Source organism: Squalius cephalus (assembly GCF_949319135.1).
Source record: "Squalius cephalus genome assembly, chromosome: 6".
Taxonomy (NCBI): Eukaryota; Metazoa; Chordata; class Actinopteri; order Cypriniformes; family Leuciscidae; genus Squalius; species Squalius cephalus.
The window spans coordinates 3,338,308-3,359,169 of NC_137127.1; the positions used below are offsets into that span (position 1 = coordinate 3,338,308).

Below are 20,862 nucleotides of genomic sequence, written 5' to 3' on the forward strand. Positions count from 1 at the left end.
CTGGCCACTTGGTGGCGCTATAACTGTTAAAAGGGTGTCAAAATGATGTATTTCTATGGAAAAAAACACATGAAATGGCTGAAAGCGGCCATCTTGCTGTCTGATTTGCATACAAGCTCACAAAATCGGGCATGCGCATGCGTCACGTGATCCTGAAGAAGCTTGAAAACTTTCATGGACGTCGGGCCATTGGTGGCGCTTTAACTGTCATAAAGGTGAGAAGGCCTCTGTATTACCCTATGCAAAATGACATTTAAATGACTGAAAAATGGGGGGAAAAGAGCAGAGCTTCACCAAATTAGCTGAGCACATGCGCCATATTATTCTAAAGAAGCGTGCAAACTTTTATGGAGATCGGGCCATCAGTGGGGGTGTCACAGTTTAAAAGGTAAAAAAAAAAATGCACCACATTTCCATGATAAATGAGCTAAAAGGGCAACAAACGTTCTTTTTCCTCTCCGAGGCACATGTTAGAAGGCTGGATAAAGTTTTTGGAACGCAGCAGCGCAGACGGCAAGCGCCTAGACCCTATAGTTTTTTTTTTAGAGGCCTTTTTGTGGCCCTTTTTTAGCCACTTATTAGGGGTTCAAGCACTTCAGTGCTGAACACCTATTGTAATTGTTAATTTTCCCATGATGCAACATTCAGACATAAAACTGATCGGGCAGACCAAACCGTAAGTCGTGGAGACTTGAAACTTTGGGGGCTGATAGTACTCACACCGCCTACAGCGTCACCAAGGCCCGCCCCGATCGGCCTGACGGGGGCGCTACAGCGGGCAAAAGTACGAAACGGCTCATAACTCATCAACCGTGAGGCGTAGGCTCAAGTGTCTTATATCGCTGGAATCCTTGGCTCGAGGCGGACCAGATGCATGCCTCGGATTTGCTCGTCACCCTGGGAAAATTTTAGGGTATTTGGGGTTTTTCCAAAAACCTACTTTCGCGAACTAGTCCTAGGTTTTTGGCCCGGCCGGAACCAAACCAGTGCGGCAAGATTCTCTGGAGTCTGATTGTCAATAATTATCAAAAAAAAGTGTAAATTTCGCTTCACGGTCCCTAAGGGCCGCCAAAATGTTCGAAGTGGAAGGACCCCATTTTGCTTAATTGGCTATAACTCGTGAACGGAACGAGATTTTTGCACCAAACTCAGCACACGCATGTACGAGCTCATTCTGTGGTCACGTGAAAAAGGGCGCAGAGACTGGCCACTTGGTGGCGCTATAACTGTTAAAAGGGTGTCAAAATGATGTATTTCTATGGAAAAAACACATGAAATGGCTGAAAGCGGCCATCTTGCTGTCTGATTTGCATACAAGCTCACAAAATCGGGCATGCGCATGCGTCACGTGATCCTGAAGAAGCTTGAAAACTTTCATGGACGTCGGGCCATTGGTGGCGCTTTAACTGTCATAAAGGTGAGAAGGCCTCTGTATTACCCTATGCAAAATGACATTTAAATGACTGAAAAATGGGGGGAAAAGAGCAGAGCTTCACCAAATTAGCTGAGCACATGCGCCATATTATTCTAAAGAAGCGTGCAAACTTTTATGGAGATCGGGCCATCAGTGGGGGTGTCACAGTTTAAAAGGTAAAAAAAAAATGCACCACATTTCCATGATAAATGAGCTAAAAGGGCAACAAACGTTCTTTTTCCTCTCCGAGGCACATGTTAGAAGGCTGGATAAAGTTTTTGGAACGCAGCAGCGCAGACGGCAAGCGCCTAGACCCTATAGTTTTTTTTTTAGAGGCCTTTTTGTGGCCCTTTTTTAGCCACTTATTAGGGGTTCAAGCACTTCAGTGCTGAACACCTATTGTAATTGTTAATTTTCCCATGATGCAACATTCAGACATAAAACTGATCGGGCAGACCAAACCGTAAGTCGTGGAGACTTGAAACTTTGGGGGCTGATAGTACTCACACCGCCTACAGCGTCACCAAGGCCCGCCCCGATCGGCCTGACGGGGGCGCTACAGCGGGCAAAAGTACGAAACGGCTCATAACTCATCAACCGTGAGGCGTAGGCTCAAGTGTCTTATATCGCTGGAATCCTTGGCTCGAGGCGGACCAGATGCATGCCTCGGATTTGCTCGTCACCCTGGGAAAATTTTAGGGTATTTGGGGTTTTTCCAAAAACCTACTTTCGCGAACTAGTCCTAGGTTTTTGGCCCGGCCGGAACCAAACCAGTGCGGCAAGATTCTCTGGAGTCTGATTGTCAATAATTATCAAAAAAAAGTGTAAATTTCGCTTCACGGTCCCTAAGGGCCGCCAAAATGTTCGAAGTGGAAGGACCCCATTTTGCTTAATTGGCTATAACTCGTGAACGGAACGAGATTTTTGCACCAAACTCAGCACACGCCTGTACGAGCTCATTCTGTGGTCACGTGAAAAAGGGCGCAGAGACTGGCCACTTGGTGGCGCTATAACTGTTAAAAGGGTGTCAAAATGATGTATTTCTATGGAAAAAACACATGAAATGGCTGAAAGCGGCCATCTTGCTGTCTGATTTGCATACAAGCTCACAAAATCGGGCATGCGCATGCGTCACGTGATCCTGAAGAAGCTTGAAAACTTTCATGGACGTCGGGCCATTGGTGGCGCTTTAACTGTCATAAAGGTGAGAAGGCCTCTGTATTACCCTATGCAAAATGACATTTAAATGACTGAAAAATGGGGGGAAAAGAGCAGAGCTTCACCAAATTAGCTGAGCACATGCGCCATATTATTCTAAAGAAGCGTGCAAACTTTTATGGAGATCGGGCCATCAGTGGGGGTGTCACAGTTTAAAAGGTAAAAAAAAAATGCACCACATTTCCATGATAAATGAGCTAAAAGGGCAACAAACGTTCTTTTTCCTCTCCGAGGCACATGTTAGAAGGCTGGATAAAGTTTTTGGAACGCAGCAGCGCAGACGGCAAGCGCCTAGACCCTATAGTTTTTTTTTTAGAGGCCTTTTTGTGGCCCTTTTTTAGCCACTTATTAGGGGTTCAAGCACTTCAGTGCTGAACACCTATTGTAATTGTTAATTTTCCCATGATGCAACATTCAGACATAAAACTGATCGGGCAGACCAAACCGTAAGTCGTGGAGACTTGAAACTTTGGGGGCTGATAGTACTCACACCGCCTACAGCGTCACCAAGGCCCGCCCCGATCGGCCTGACGGGGGCGCTACAGCGGGCAAAAGTACGAAACGGCTCATAACTCATCAACCGTGAGGCGTAGGCTCAAGTGTCTTATATCGCTGGAATCCTTGGCTCGAGGCGGACCAGATGCATGCCTCGGATTTGCTTGCCCTTCAGGCACCAATTTTGAGTAAATTGAGGTTTTTTGAAAAACCTACTTTTGCGAATTACTCCTAGATTTTTTGCCCGATCGAAACCAAACCAATGCAGAAATATTCTCTGGACAGAGACTATCAATAATCATCAAAAAAATTCTTAATTTAAATTCACGGTCGCTAAGGGAAATCAAAATGTTTGATGGCACCAGGGCCACTTTTACTAAAACAATTATAACTCGTGAATGGAAAGAGATATTTTCGCTAATCTTGGGAAACGTGTTTATGAGCTCAATCTGAGATTACTTGAAAAAAATCGCGACGATTGGCCACTTGGTGGCGCTACAACATGGAAAAAATTTATGAAAATGGCTATAAACGCACCCAACCGTTAGTCCTTTGAAATCCTCAATCCTTCCCGAGTCCAACAATACCAAATATGCCAGGTTTCTCCTTATAGTTTGTGTATCATTGTCATTAAGCACTTAAAAAACTTGCAATTATCTTCGAAACCAATAGTCCAAATTTCTTGAAATTTGAAAACATAGATCAATAGCTAAACAATAACGCCCAAATGTCACAATTAAGATAGGAACTGACAAAAATAAATAAACAAATAAAATTTTTAAATCATTGTCACCCATGGATCATTTTTATTCTCTCATAAACAGAACTGTCTAAACTTCAAAACAAAATGAGATATTTACAACAAATTTGACAGACATGCATGGGCACACTTTGAGGACACTTGAAGTGGTGGAGATCAGGCAAGATGTGGTGCTATAACTGTCAAAAAAACTTTCCTCAGTAAATTGCCTGTATTGGCTGTAAATGGTATTTTCCATCAATGTTATAAGTTTATTTGTTTATTTGGATCCCCATTAGCCTCTTTCTAGGCAGTGGCTACTCTTCCTGGGTTCCCAAAAAGTAAATCATACAAAACTACATTTAATCAACAACAATAAAAAGTCAAGTCAATGAAACGCACTAACCCATCATCCATTCCAAATATCAAAATCAACAATTTAATATATTTTGCCATTAAATATTCCTTTGAATATTTTTTTAAAACTAATTTTTCTTGTAAAAATGTGTGATATCAATAGTAAATGATTCCATATTTTCATTCCTCTATACATTACTGTCCGTTGGTTTCCAGTGGTTTTCGAAACAGGAAATAAAAAACATTCCTTTTATTCATGCCTGGTGTAAAAAAATATGACTAGTACTATTATACAAAAGTTGAGAGTACAGCGCATTAGGAACTCTAGACACAGAAATATTTCTTATAAAATAAAGCAGAGAGACAATCCTTCACCAGTTCATTCTCAGTATATTAGCTCTTCTATAACAGTTTAAATTCAGTCCTGTCGCTCTGTTCTGGACAAATTAATTTTTTCAATTACATCCATTTTTTTTTTTATTTACTTGATGCACTGGTAAAAACCACTAGGCAAAAACACGCGATTCGTCCAATCACTGATTGTGCTGCAGTGACTGCCACCCCTGAGAGCCAACAGTAGCGGCATATTCTTAAGGCCCGCCCACTGTTCGCGCAGGCGCTGCTGCTGTCAGCATGATGAGAGAACAGAATAGATCAGATGAGACAGCAGCACGGAAACTTTCTTCAGAAACTCCTTGTACTAAATGATCATCATAATCTATCGGGAACTGTGATTGTGTGCACTTGGAAACTTTGGATGCATCAACTTGTCGTCAGAGAAAGGTGTAAAAGGTGAAATCGGAGTAAAGATTTATAGTGTGATAATCTTTATTGAACAATCTTCTTTAATTGAATATGTGATGCAGTCTTGTTTTGGTGAGTGACTTTTTTTTGTCATATGTTATCTTATGACAGATATCTATTTCAGAAATGATTTGATATGAGCTGAGTTGACTAGGCCGCAGTCACAGCGCGAGCTGAACTAGTTAGCCGTGTGCTAAAGCTACCGCGTGTAGCTAACATCTTTGTATCATGAGTTGTGACAGTGACTGTTTTATGAGTGTCGAATCGATGTGTTAAATAAATTTGGATTAATGTGTCATTTGAGCTGTGCATGTCATTTGTTACTGAAATGTTGAGTCAGAAATTAATTATTGTACGTTTGCCTTGTGTTTTCCAAGGCTGCGTTTTCTTGTTCTCTATTTTTTTTCCCTATGTGAACGTGATCGGCAAGTGTATCCTGTTTTGTGCCATAAATAATCCTGTGAAGGTGAATCGCCTGCCTAGTGGATGCAATTACATGCACAAATGCTAACCAGTGCCCATGGACCTGTTTCCCATTTGAACTGTAATTTGAAACCATCAACTGGTAGGATAACTACAATTTTCTTTTGTTTGTTTTTGTTTTTTATATTTATGTGTTGCTATATAAATAAGTGTTACGATGTGTATAGCATGCACAAAAATCAAGGACATTTTTTGTAACGAATGTAGCGAAAACTAAACAGCGTCTCTGCGCATTGAAAGGCTGTCACTCAGTGCACAATCACATTGTTACAGCAACGGATTGTCTTTGAGTCATTAAACCGTACATGTACAAACATGTTCAAAAACACTGATTCGTTAAAAAGATAGATGTGATGAAACTAGGTGGTAATTATTTTTAACTTTAAGCTCCACTTTCGAACTTCACCTAATTTAATCGAAGCTTTTAGGCTGTTGAATCATTAAAAAGAAACAAGTCGGTGATGTCTGTTTTCATTTACTAACTCTCTATTGTTCTTATTTGTCACTCATCTTTCTGAAACAAACTACAAAGAGAACTTTTTAATTTATCAATATAATTTTCTCTTTGAATCAGAACAAAATTGTCAACTATTTGCTCTCCTGTTGCACCATTTCCTCCCTCCAGTAGATGATCCTTGCTTCTGATTTAATTATGCCCTACCGAATACTATATCTAGGTGTAGCACATCAAGTCAAGTTGCGCACTACATGCTACACAGTGTTGTGTAGGGCTGGGTTTCGATTCAAATTTCAAGAATCGATTCGATTCCGATTCTCAAGATCTTGAATCGATTATCATTATTCGATCCGATCTGATCCGATCTTCGAGATTTAGATAATGTTAATTTCCGCCATGATAAATTTTCCACCATTTTGAATTTTGTCAACAACGTACTTTTACTAACTAGTCCTAGGTTTTTCGCCCGATCGGAACCAAACCAGTGCAGAAATGTATAGAAATCCTATAAATGTTAAACAGCTTTAAAACCATGTATTTCCTATGTTACATTGCCTGTATTGGCTGTAAATGGTCTTTTCCATCTATTATGTCAGTGGTTACATGCTTGCTAAATAAAACTTAATAGATTTTAAAGCTTTTGTGCTTTAAGGCCTTAAAGGCCTTAACTGCTTGAACCCCGATAAATGCTGCTTGCAGCTTTAATTAGGGGTTCAAGCACGAAGTGCTGAAACCCTATTGTAATTGTACTGATTTTTATTATTATTATTATTATTATTATTATTTTCCCCTAAAACGCATTGTGCAGACCAAACCGTAAGAGCTGGAACCTTGAAACTTGGCCAAATGGTAGTCCTCAATTTGGGGAGAACCTATAAAAGTATGACCCCGATTGGCCCATAGGTGGCGCTATAGCAACCAAAAGCGCAAAACTGCTCATAACTACTAGACCGTATGACGTAGACTCAAGTGTCTTATATCATTGGAAAGCTGGACGCCTGACGAACAAAACGTATATCTCCGATTTCATTTCCGCCATGATAGATTTTCCGCCATTTTGAATTTTGTCAAAAACATACTTTTGCGAACTAGTCCTAGGTTTTTCGCCCGATCGGAACCAAACCAGTGCAGAAATGTTCTCTAGAGTCTGAATATCAAAAACTATCGAAAAAAAGTTGAAATTTCGATTCACGGACGCTAAGGGCCGCCAAAACGTACGTTGTGGGCGGGGCCTATTTTACTAAAATGGCTATAACTCCAGAAGTAAATGAGGTATCTTCACCAAACTTGGTACACATGTGTAAGAGGTCAATCTGAGGTCACAGTAAAAAAATCGCGACGATTGGCCTCATGGTGGCGCTATAACATGAAAAAAACATAAAACAGGCTATAACCACCTGACCGTTAGTCCGATTGACTTGAAAATTGGTATGCAGTGTCTTGGTCCAAGGTGCCATGTATGTGTATGAGGACATTGGCGTATCTCAAAAAACATGGCCGCCATCGGCCAATGAAGTTTGAGCACCTATTAGACAAGGTTAACGGAGACCGATCGGAACGAAACTCGATGGGCATGTTCGACTCAAGGCCCTAGAGGTCTGTAAGAATTTTGAAAGAAATCGGCCACTAGTTGGCGCTAACGAGTTTTACGGCTCTGTAATCACGTGGTGTTACAAATATCCACACAATATGTATATCATTTGATAGATCTCCTCATCCTGAACAACTTTGCCTCAAGAACCATTGCTGTCAATCAAACCATTCATTAAATATTCGCAAACATGTGAAAAACCTACTTTTGCGAACTAGTCCTAGGTTTTTCACCCGATCGGAACCAGACCAGTCTAGGACAATTCTCTGGACTCTCTAGATCAAAAACTATCAAAAAAAAGTTGAAATTTTGCATTTGGATGGCTCTAATAGGGTCATTTATAAAATGGGCGTGGCAAAATACATTAAATATCCTATAAATCCTAAATAAAAACTCAGAACTTCACAAAAATCGGTGAGCATATGTGACATAACATCATTAACAAGCATGCCAAATTTTATGGAGATCGGACCATAGGTGGCGCTATAACTGTTAAAAAGCTTTAAAACCATATATTTCCTATGGTAAACTGCCTGTATTGGCTGTAAAAGGTCTTTTCCATCTCTGATCATATAATTTTCATATCATAATGTTCAAAACTAGTGCAATACAATTCTCTGGACTCACTAGGTCAATAATTGTCAGAAAAAGTTGAACTACTTCATTTGGATAGTTATAATAGGTTCACTTCAAAATGTAGCCTTTACCAAGTGTCCCCGAAAGCCTATATCTCTTTAATGAATGACTCAGACCTTCTTAAAAAGCCAGTGAAATATCACTCTGAACATGCATGAAAATTTTCAGACCGATCGGACAAAATTTGCCTCTATAACAGTTAAAAAGGTGAAAATTATATGAATATAATGGCATATTAAGCCAATAAGTTGTATTTTACTGCCCCCTGCTGTTTAAAATTTATAAAATCACTATTTTAACATTTACAATTACAATTACATTTAGTCAAAATCCATCCGTTAAAGTATTAGTATTGACAGTTTGATCACATCATATAGTTCAAATGTCTGTATCTACAACATAATGTGTTTGTGTAGTCTTAGGTTTCTGAATAAATTCTGAATCTTCTGATTAATAGCTTACAAAGACTTTGTGAAATGTTTATAGACCATTCAAATATATTTTCATTATGACATATCCCAATAGCATTGAAAAAACAACAACATTTGTCTTTGTGTGTGTGTGTGTGTGTGTGTGTGTGTGTGTGTGTGTGTGTGTAAGCATGCATTATTGAGTTAACATGGAAAAACTGATTTGATTTAGTGCAGAAAACTGGTAAAAATAATGAAATTTAAAGTGAAACTGAGCCAATAAGTGGTCTTCTAGTGCCCTCTGCTGGCCATTCTACTTATGAAGTCTTTTCACATGTGCTTTGTGCAAATCACTTATATAACAATAACTATTATAACAAAATCATATTTTGACAGTGTTTATCACTTCATTTGCACTGACACTTCACATAATTGCTAGTAATGTGGTAAATCATGGTAAATCACGCTAGAAACATGGTAAATCATAGTAAATCATACTAGAATGTGGTGTATCAAGGTAAATCATGCTAGAATCCTGGTAAATCATTCTAGAACGTGATATATCATGGTAAATCATGCTAGAACAGGGTAAATCATGGTAAACCATGGTAAATCATGATAAACTATGGTAAATCATGCTAGAATGTGGTATATCATGGTAAATCATGCTAGAACATGGTAAATTAAGGTAAACTAAGATAAATTCATGGTAAACTATGCTAGAACAGGGTAAATCATGATAAACTATGGTAAATCTTGCTAGAATGTGGTATATCATGGTAAATCATGCTAGAACATGGTAAATCAAGGTAAACTGAGATAAATTCATGGTAAACTATGCTAGAACAAGGTAAATCATGGTAAACCATGGTAAATCATGATAAACTATGGTAAATCATGCTAGAATGTGGCATATCATGGTAAATCATGCTAGAACATGGTCTTTTCCATCTATGATGTCATGCTTGCTAAATAAAACTTTATAACTTTTGATGCTTTTGTGCTTAAAGTCCTTAACGGCCTTAACTGCTTGAACCCCGATAAATGCTGCTTGCAGCTTTAATTATTATTATTATTCTTCCCTAAAACGCATCGTGCAGCCCAAACCGTAAGGCCTAGAGACGTGAAACTCGGTCAGATGGTAGTAGTCTTGCTCGCTACTCAGATACCCGGACTCGTCCCAATCGGCCAGATGGTGGCGCTACAGCGCAAAAAACAAAAAAATTGCACATTTTTGCTTAAATCTCATTAACCGTTTGTCACAGACTCAAGTGTCTTATATCATTGGAATCCTTGGGTCAAGCCGAACAAAACTGGCCTCAAGGATTTCATTTCCGGTATGCAAATTTTTCCGCCATTTTGGATTTTGTCCAAAACCTACTTTTGTGAACTAGTCCTAGGTTTTTTGCCCGATCGGAACCAAACCAGTGCAGAAATGTTCTCTGGAGTCTGAATATCAATAATTATCGAAAAAAAGTTGAAATTTCGATTCACGGTCACTAAGGGGCGCCAAAACGTTCGAAGAAGGCGGAGCCTATTTTACTAAAATGGCTATAACTCCAGAAGTAAATGAGGTATCTTCACCAAACTCGGTACACATGTGTAAGAGATCAATCTGAGGTCACAGTAAAAAAAACCGCGGTGATTGGCCACATGGTGGCGCTATAACATGACAAAAACATAAAACAGGCTATAACCACCTGACCATTAGTCCGATTGACTTGAAAATTGGTATGCAGTGTCTTGGTCCAAGGTGCCATGTATATCTATGAGGACATTGGTGTATCTCGAAAAACATGGCCGCCATCGGCCAATGAAGTTTGAGCACCTATTAGACAAGGTTAACGGAGGCCAATCGGAACGAAACTCGATAGGCATATTCGACTCATGGCCCTAGAGGTCTGTAAGAATTTTGAAAGAAATCGGCCACTAGTTGGCGCTAACGAGTTTAATGGCTCTGTAATCACGTGGTGTTACACTTATTGTCACAAAATGCATATCATTTGATAGATCTGCTCATGCTGAACAACTTTGCCTCAAGAACCATTGCTGTCAATCAAACCGTTCATTAAATATTCGTAATTATGTTAAAAACCTACTTTTGCGAACTAGTCCTAGGTTTTTCGCCCGATCGGAACCAAAAAAGTCTAGGACAATTCTATGGACTCTCCTGATCAATAATTATCGAAAAAAAAGTTGAACTTTAGCATTTTTCGCGTGGGTATATTGGGTCATAAAGAAAATGGGCGTGGCAAAATGCACTCAAAAGCCTATAAATCCTAAACGAAAACTCAGAACTTCAAAAAAATTGGTGAGCATATGTGCCATAACATTCTAAACAAGCATGTAAAATTTCATGAAGATCGGACGATAGGTGGCACTATAACTGTTAAAAAGCTTTGAAAACCATATATTTCCTATGGTAAATTGTCTGTTTTGGCTGTAAATGGTCTTTTCCATCTATTATTTCAGTGGTTAAAAGCTTTCCAAATAAAACTTAATGTCTTAAATGCTTATGTGCTTAAAGGCCTTAAATGCTTGAACCCCGATAAATGCTGCTTGCAGCTTTAATTGTATTGTGGAGCTTATTGTATTACTGAAAGAATATTTTGTATGAATATTTAGCATGCATATTTATTTTGTATTATTTCATCACGTCTCACCTCAGTGTCTTGAGTTGACACTTCTGATCCTGTAGTAAATCACTGAGCTCCTTCACTCCTGATTGTCCAGGATCATTTCCTCTGAGATCCAGCTCTATCAGGTGTGAAGGGTTTGATCTCAGAGCTGAAGCCAGAGCTTTATAACCTTCTTCTGTGATACTGCAGTCTGAAAGGCTAGAAAAAAAGGGAATTTATAAAATTCATCAAGTTATTATTTTATGATTAATATAATTAAACATATTTCGTACTGTTCAACAGCTACAGTACAAGTCACGATACCACTAACATAACTAAATTTTTTAGTATCTGGACAGTAGCTCAGCTACTTTAAAACATTGTAGCTTTTCCAGTAGCTACTGTAGCTACTTTTTCCAAGTAGCCGTGTAGCGCGACTGAAAGCTACTCCATTTTGCATTATGATTAATCATAAACCTGTAATGCATTGAAGCAACGCAGAGTCACACTTTTTCAAAATGGCCGCCGTGGTGTGAGTGTGTGCTGCAAGCTCAGTCTGCTGGCCCAATGTTTTTGCTTAACTGAGGTCATTGTGACATAATTTTTCCACTACAAAACGATTTTCTTCAAGGATCTATTAGAGTTATATCAAGATAAGCAAACTAAACCAATCTCCAACTTCAAACCAACAAGTTATTGGAACATATTCTTCTCTTTGTGCGAGTGGGAAGAAACCGGCCTCTCAATGGGTGATGAAACAATTACTCTCCAAAGTATTTTGGACATGATGCAGCAAATGAAGCTGGAGATGATTTCACACTTGGATGCCAAAATTGATTCACTTGGAGCCAACCTGGCCAAAATAGATGGATCGCTTCAAATGTTTGGAGAGCAGGTTATCGAGCTGGAGCAGAGAGTCAGCTCAAATGAGGATGATATAACAGAGCTGGTCAAACGGGTAAAAGTGCTTGAAAAGGAAAACACTGAGCTGAAATCATGGGCAGAGGACGCGGAGAACCGAAGCAGACGCTCTAATCTACGATTCATCGGCATTCCAGAGAGGGCAGAGGCCAGAGATATCCTTGGCTTCGTGAGACACTTGATTCTACAGCTTCTAGGTGAAGCGAATTTCTCCTCTCCTCCGGTGATTGAGCGCTGTCATCGTACAGGTATGCAGGACAACTCCAGAGCCAAGGGTCCCAGGCCGATCCTGGTAAAGTTTCACTATTTCCAGGATAAGCTAAAAGTAATGAAACTAGCCAGGGAGAAGAAAGAGTTCCTACAATTCAAAGGAGCTCGTGTTTTCATTTATCCGGACTTCTCCACTGCTCTGGTCCAGAGACGCCGAGGGTTTGATGCGGTTAAGAAAAAGCTTCGTGATCGGGACATTAAGTATGCTCTGATCTATCCTTGCACACTGAGAGTTGCCTTTGCTGGTAAGACACATTTCTTTCGTACTCCTGAGGAAGCTGAGGAATCCCTTGCTGGTGAACTCTCTCTTATGAACTCCTCCATTGACTCTGACATGACAGCCTAAAGTTAGTAAATGAAGGCTAGTGCTAATAGCAGCACAATACTCAGCTTGCTGATGAATTGTTTAAAAAAAAAAAGAGAGAATTATTATTATTATTATTATTATTATTATTTTTTTTATTTTTTCTCTCCCAGTGGGTACTTTCCTCGCCGGACTGGCATTGAACTTATTATTTATTATTTGTATTGTTATCATTGGCATAAGTGCTATTTGAGTGACTGCTGTTTTTTTTTTTTCTTGTTTCTTATTTGCAAATCAATGCTGGAAGTCGAAAGGGTTGGTGTTGTTTTACTATTGTTTGCCATATAATATGAATCAAATTGCGTAAAAAGGCGTAATACTAAAAGATGGGCTAGTCTTGGTCTCCTAAATGGGAAAGGATATATATTTATAAGTCTGATATATGCAATTGATATTTTGATTTATTAAATAAATTAAATAAAGTAGCATTTATATTCTACTATTTTATTTTTATCATTATTATTATTATTGTTTGACTTTATGTCATTTGATGATTTTTATACAGTTATGGTTATACTATATAACTATTCCTGCAGAAAGTGACCTCGTTTATTTGGGTTATGCAGACTGAGTGGTGCACTTACAGGTTTATGTGCATACTCTGTGTGTGTGTGTGTGTGTGTGTGTGTGTGTGTGTGTGTGTGTGTGTGTGTGTGTGTGTGTGTGTGTGTGTGTGTGTGTGTGTGTGTGTGTGTGTGTGTGTTTGCTCTCCTACTGCCTTTCTCTTCACTTGCCCCCTACTGCTCTATACAATAACCTGCAATGTTGCTTTATGATCATTTTTTGCTTTCATATCATGTGTATATTAATATTTATGAGTAATGAACTTCACTAAAGGTTTATTTGTTATTCACTTGAATATTAGGAGTTTGCCTCCTAAAATTGATTTATTAAGAGCTTGGCTCGCTTATAATAATCCACATATCATTACTCTTTCCGAAACCTGGTTAAACAGTGAGATCTCTGATGATGAAGTCAGACTTGACAATTATGTTTTATTCAGGAAAGATAGGGGCTCAAGAGGTGGGGGCCTCTTAATATATGTATCCTCAAAATTGACTGCAGAACTTGTATTGCCAAGTGAGAATCCCCTGCATTTTGAAGGCCTCTTTGTTAAAATTATTTTCCATGAAAACAAACGACTTATAATAGGAAATATATATAAACCTCCTAATGCTCCTGCTGAAACCACTGAATGTATCTTGTCTACTATTAATTCTTTAGATTGTGCTAGTGAAAAAATCATATTAGGTGATTTTAATTCGAATTGGCTAGCTAATTCCTCTCATAAAGATCGCAATCTTTTTAACAGCATAAATTTAACTCAACTCATAACTGAACCCACTAGAGTTGGTCCTAGCTCCTCTTCTTTGCTTGACTGGATTTTGGTTTCTCATCCTGGTAGAATCTTAAAATCTGGGGTATTACCGGACTCTCTTAGTGACCACTCTATTGTTTATTGTATTTGGAAAATCAAATTGCCTCATCTTCCTCCAAAATTAATTAGAGTAAGGAAATGGAATAACGTTAATACTGAACACTTTACTCAAGACATACTAGATATAAATTGGGAGAGATTTCAGTTAATTCCATCTGTTGAAGATGCATGGAATTACTTTTATACTGAATTTGTTGAGATAATAGATAAACATGCTCCTTGGAGATCAATCAAGGTTAAGGGTCGACACTTACCTTGGATCAAAGGAGATCTCATACACTTATTTAAACAAAGAGACAAGGCATGGAAAAAATATCGTATATCAAATGATTCTGCTGACTGGGATGCTTATAAAGAACTAAGGAATAAATGTAAAACTATTACTAGAAATGCTAAAGCAAATTACTATAAGGATTGTTTATCAACTGACTTTAAGAACCCAAAGCAATTCTGGAAGAGAATTAATTCTATAACCAACAAACCCATAAAAAACCCTATTTCCCTAATTAGAGTAAATAATGAAACTATTAGTGAACCTTTGTTAATTGCAGAGGCTTTCAGCCAGCACTTCTCTACAGTTGGCAGTTCTTTTTCATTTCCTTCTCACTCTGATGTTTCTTTGACTCAAAATAGGTTTAATAGATCATTTTGCTTTAATATTATCACTCCAGATGATGTTCAGCAGGTTATTGATGGCATAAACCCCGGATGCAGTGCTGGTCCAGATGGTCTTGAGATCAAGTTCTTTAAACTTGCCTCTCATGTTATATCATTTCCATTGGCTGATATATTTAATTTATCATTGGCGACCTGCGAAACACCTCGATCATGGAATTGTGCCAGAGTAATTCCTCTTCATAAAGGAGGTGATATCACAGATATTAATAATTACAGACCTATTTCAATTATCAATAGTGTAACAAAAATCTTTGAAAAATTAATCTTTAATCAACTTTCTAAATATCTTAATGACCAAAATGTATTATCTCCACATCAATCTGGTTTTCGTTCAAATTTTTCAACCACCACTGCTCTTTTAAAATTCACAAACGACATACTGTCAGCATCAGACAGTAATATGCTGACAGGTGCTATATTTATTGATCTTACCAAAGCATTTGATATGGTTGATCATTATCTTCTCTTAGACAAATTACATGCTATTGGTCTTTCTTCTGATTCTTTATTATTTTTTAATTCTTTTCTTCATCACAGAAGTCAATGCGTTACTTTTCAAGGCAGCCAGTCTGGCTTCAAAATTATTGATAAAGGAGTTCCACAAGGTTCATCCTTAGGTCCTCTCTTATTTTCCATTTTTATTAATGATCTACCGCAAATCTGTCCAGATAGTTTAATTCACTTATATGCAGATGACACTGTAATATATTCATCCAGTGCTGAAGTCTCACAAATTCAATATTCTCTTCAATCTGATTTTAACTTAGTTCAAAAATGGTTTTCTTCTAATAAACTCCTTTTGAACAAAAACAAATCTTACACTATGTTGTTTTGCTCTCGACCTAATTCCTTGCCTATATCTAAAAGCTGGTCTATTAGTTTTCTCGATGGAACAGCTTTAACAAAAGTTGAAGAGTTTAAATATCTTGGTCTCTGGCTTGATACTCAGCTTTCCTTCAAACCTCATATTAATTCAATCTGCAAGAAAATATATGGTCAATTGAAGTCACTTTATCGCTCTGTTGATTGCTTTTCACAACAGGTTCGAAAAAGAATAATTACGCAATTGATACTTCCAATAATTGATTATGCTGATATTATATACAGGAATACTACTGATTCAAATCTTCGTCCTATCTCTGTACTTTATAATAGTCTTTGTAGATTTGTGCTCAGATGTCCCTATAGAACTCACCACTGCCGAATGTATGAGTCTTTGTGCTGGCTGGCTCCCAAGTCAAGAAGGCAATTTCACTGGTTACTACTTATTTTTAAGTGTATTCACTTGCATTTCCCTCCATATTTGAAATGTTACCTAATTTCTTTTAATACACAGTACAATTTAAGGCATACGGATCAGCTCTTCTTTTATGTACCCAGAATTTGCAAAGAAGTAGGTCGTCGTGCGTTCAAATTTAAAGCTCCATCAGACTGGAACAATCTTCCCTGCTCGCTCAGATCTATAACTACTTTACATGTTTTCAAATCATCTCTTCTTACTTATTTTCAAACACCGTGTTCCTGTTTCTGATCTCTCTTTCTTTTAATTTTAATTTAATTTATTATTTTTGTTTATATTGTACATGTTTGCATTTATGTACCTGTATGCGTATAGTGAAGTGTGTAAGCATATTTATACCTTGTTTTTGTATTTGCATGCTCGCAGATGGCTCATTGATTTCTCCGATTATGGTATGGGCTAAAATGGGGGGATTAGGTTTGTGGGAGCATTGTTAGTGTGTGTGTGTGTGTGTGTGTGTGTGTGTATGAATGTTACTGTATTTAAATGTTTCTTATAGTCTTGTGTAGTATTTACTTTAATTATGATTTTCCATTTTGTTGCTGGTTTCTTTGTAATGTAAAGGACCCCCTCGAAAATGAGATGGTGCATCTCAAGGGGTTATCCTTGAAAAATAAAGAAATAAATAAAGAAATAAAGTCTTCTTACTAGATAAACTACATTTGTTCATTACCACCATCTGTTGTCACATCATGCATTTTACGACTTTACAGTCCGTCCACCGACAGGAGATTGTCTGATGATTATGTAAAGGATGAACAGGAATGGATATTTCACATGAATCGACTGTAATTTATGCAAACCAAATATTAAAATGCAGTCTACATTAAATACTTAAAGCACATATGGAAGGTGAATAATAGCTTTTTAAATGTACTACTTATCCTGCTTTATTGCACTCTATATCAAATGTGTATTTCTATTTTAATTACAATAATGAACCACCATAGATTAATCTGTCCTGTTAGTTTTGTAATGAACCTAAAAGATCACTAATCGAACTGAAATAAAATTGCAATATAGTAGTGCGCTTATTACTTGGCAAAGGATGGTTGCGGTGGGATTTCAAGCAAAGCGAGAACAGCTCATGATTTGCGTCTCAGAGCGGCTCTTTTCACAGTAAATAGCCTATCGCATGTGCTGTGAGTTTAACCTGCATTTTTGATTACTCCTGTGTATCCAGTTTGAGTTAACATACATTTTGTTCTTGTATTGATGTTACATTTGTAGCAATTTTGCACTTTGACAGTAAGTTTGAGATATAGGCTATTTTTTTGGTGTGTTTTGGATAGTTTACAAAATCAAACGATTGGGGCACTTTTTGCCATTAAAATGACTGGGAAAAATTGTCCCAGTCAACCTGAATTCACCCCACTCATTGAAACCATAATTGCATTACAACATGTTGTTTTAAACCCCCCAAATATTTTACTTATAACATGCTTTCCTAAAGGAACACGGTGACTTTTTGGGACTTTAGCTTATTCTCCGTATCCCCCAGAGTTAGATAAGTCCATACATACCCTTCTCATCTCCGTGTGTGCCGTAACTCTGTCTGACGCACCTACCGCTAGCCTAGCTTAGCACAAAGACTGGAGGTAAACGGCTCCAGCTAGCATACTGCTCCCAATAAGTGACAAAATAATGTTAACATTTTCCTATTTACACGTTGTGATTTGTATAGTCACAGTGTGTACAAATAACAAGGTCACATGAGACACAGCCATCTTCTACAGGTTCTGCGAGCAAATCACTCTGCAGAAGTAGCAGTGCTTCGCCTTCTGAGAATATAGTTCCTAGTATGTATACAGTACGGTTAGAAGATGGCTGTGTCTCATGTGACCTTGTTATTTGTACACGCTGTGACTATACAAATCACAACATGTAAAGAGGAAAATTTCGGCATTTTCCTTTAACAAATATTCAGTTATTTGTAACAATGTCATTGTAAAAAAAGAAGGTGCAATGTAGCTAGCTCCTTTTTAATAGAAACTTGTAGAGTTGCTACAAGCTTGAATGTAACTTTACTTTAACTTTTGAGCAGCTTGTAGCTTGACAAACTACAGATTCAGAGTAGCTTCCCCAACACTGCTGTTAAAACATACATTGTACTATGAAAAACAAAACAAAAAAAACATTCAGTTTAAGTGGAATCAAACAATAGTTCATTGAACTCACCTGAGTCTCTCCAGTGTGCAGTTTGTATTTTCTAATCCGTTCTGGAGTTTCTTCACTCCTGAATCCTGCAGATTATTGTTGCTGATGTCAAGCTCTTTCAGACTGGAGTTTGATCTCAGGACTGTAGCGAGAGCTGAACAGCTTTCCTCTGTTAGACCACACTTACGCAGCCTAAAATGATGATCAGATGAGGGAGAATTTACAAACACAATGTCCAGAGACGTTGGTACATTTTGTAAAATGAAATAAAATCAACAGTCTGTGATTTGTTACTTTTCTTTAACCATTATTTAACTGACCTTTAAGTAGACAGAAAAGATTTCCAATGTTTTCACTGACCAACTTAATTGTGTTTTGAAATAAATAAAAAATGTGACGGCTGCATCACACGCTAAAAGAGTTGGGTCTGAGGCATGTTTACCACTGTGTAACATCATCTTTTCTTTTAAATAAACTTTTTAACTGTTTGGGAATTACAGTTTAGCAAGTGGAATTTTTGCCTAATCTCGCTTGTTACAAGACTTCAGCTACTAAACAGTCCATGGTTGTTGTTCTCTGATTCTCCTTTTCATGATGAGCCATACATTTTCAATAAGAGATCTTAAAGGGCACCTATTATTCCCCTTATCACAAGATGTAAAATAAGTCTCTGATGTCCCCAGAGTGTGTATGTGAAGTTTTAGCTCAAAATACCCCACAGATCATTTTTTACAGCATGTTTAAATTGTCACTTTTTGGGGCTCAGAAATACACGCTGTTTTTGTGTGTGTCCCTTTAAATGCAAATGAGCTGCTGTTGCCGGCAAAGAGGGCGGAGCTTCAAGAGCTCACGCTCAGTGTCAGGACAAGCTCATCTCTCACGGAATGATTTTATCAAAACAGAAACTCTCAGTAACGCTGTTCATTTCGACCCGGAGTCGGACAATAATGCCCACACAGCCAGAGAATATATGCTGTATGGATATAGAACAGGTATAGTTTAGTTTAATAACAGTTATAATGTATTTGTCATCTGCTTTTATCCACTATTAATACAAGCCTGTTGTTGCGGACCACAGTTTTACTCCAGAAAATCACTGTAAGAGCTGAATGAACACAGTATAAGAAGTGTGCGTTAAAGTCTTATCCATAAACTCTCTCTCTCTCCATTTCATTATCATCAAGAAACACAGCAAAGTACACAAAACACTTGTTACAACTAACAGTAAACAAATATATACACACCTTTTCAGTGGGTGCTTAATAAACTGGTAAACTTTATATCCGTAAAACGACTCGATGAGCTGTCATAAAGTGCACTCTCTCTCTTCCATTACTGCCGTGATCAGTACATTAGGCCTATCGCTCCGGAGACTGTAAGATGGATCATGAACAGTTGGTACTGATCCATCCTCGAGTAACAACGGGAGTAAGTGATGTCTGTTATGTCCAAGACTGTTATGTGACTGTTATGAACAATTAAATGATAATTGTTCACATTAAACCATATAGATTTTGGGGTGAATTTCAGGTGATCTCAGCATGAGAGAGAAAAGGAACGGGGGAATGGGGGATCAAGGGAAAGAGATGTAGATTAGGATGATGCCTAGTTGAGACTTGCGTCTCGAATGGTGATGCTAATTTCACAAGAGAGAGTTCAAATGTTAATTTCCAGAAAGGTCCTTTGTCTTCTCAGGGAGTGGTTGTTCCTCAAACAGACTGCCGGCATTTTCTAATTTCTCAAGTCTTACAATAGGAACCCATTCTATGAGTGGCCATCTGTTTTCAATGAAGCTAACTTCGGCAGCTTGGTGTCATTAACACACTCGTTAAACTTTGACGGGTGAGGTGCTGACAAAAGACAGTCATTGCAACACTGTAAAATGATGGCGCCATGCAGCCATGTGCTTTTTTAAACACATTTTATAGGGTCTAAATGTTACATTATCATCTTGGAAAGTATGCTAATTTGACTAGAAAATGTTTTAAGAAAGTTACAATTCAGGGAAAAGGTGGATTGGCAGAAGTACTTGCTTTTTGGTGTGTTTGCACTGCAGGAACTAGGAATGATTTTAGTTATAGGAACTTCTTTTAAGGGGAACTAAATTAGCTCTACTTCAGAGTAGGGTCTAAACCAGCACTTTAACACTATAGTGACTGGCTGAATACATGAGAAACACAGATACTCAGTACTTTTAAAATATGTGTAAACACAGTTTACATATACTTACGGCAAGCTTACATCACGGAGTTCCACCTGGTGGTGTGCATGCTATATTACCCCAGGGGAAGATTTATTCTCAGGGGTCCGGCCTGGTCACTAGTTCCTATAACTGAGTTCCTACACGGGTGCAAAAGCCCTTAAAGAAAGGTTTCAAACTAATTTTAGGTTAAGGGCCAGATGGGCAGAATTACTTATTTTTTTAAACCTTAGTGCGCTGACAATTACATTAATATTAACCATATAAACTACAATTTCTATCCGTCTGTATTCAGCATCTACCTGTGTTAAC

At 38.0% G+C, this 20,862-nt stretch overlaps 1 protein-coding gene across 1 annotated transcript in view; it reads right to left on the minus strand.

Annotated features, from left to right (window-relative positions):
* Positions 1-20,862, minus strand: part of LOC307160070 (uncharacterized protein) — a 719,517-nt gene that overhangs the window by 178,149 nt on the left and 520,506 nt on the right. The window contains exons 69-70 of the mRNA XM_079873884.1: positions 18,372-18,542; positions 11,268-11,441 (exon numbers count right to left, since the gene is read on the minus strand). Coding sequence (XP_079730010.1) covers positions 11,268-11,441; positions 18,372-18,542 — 345 coding nt within the window. The remainder of the gene's footprint in view (positions 1-11,267; positions 11,442-18,371; positions 18,543-20,862) is intronic.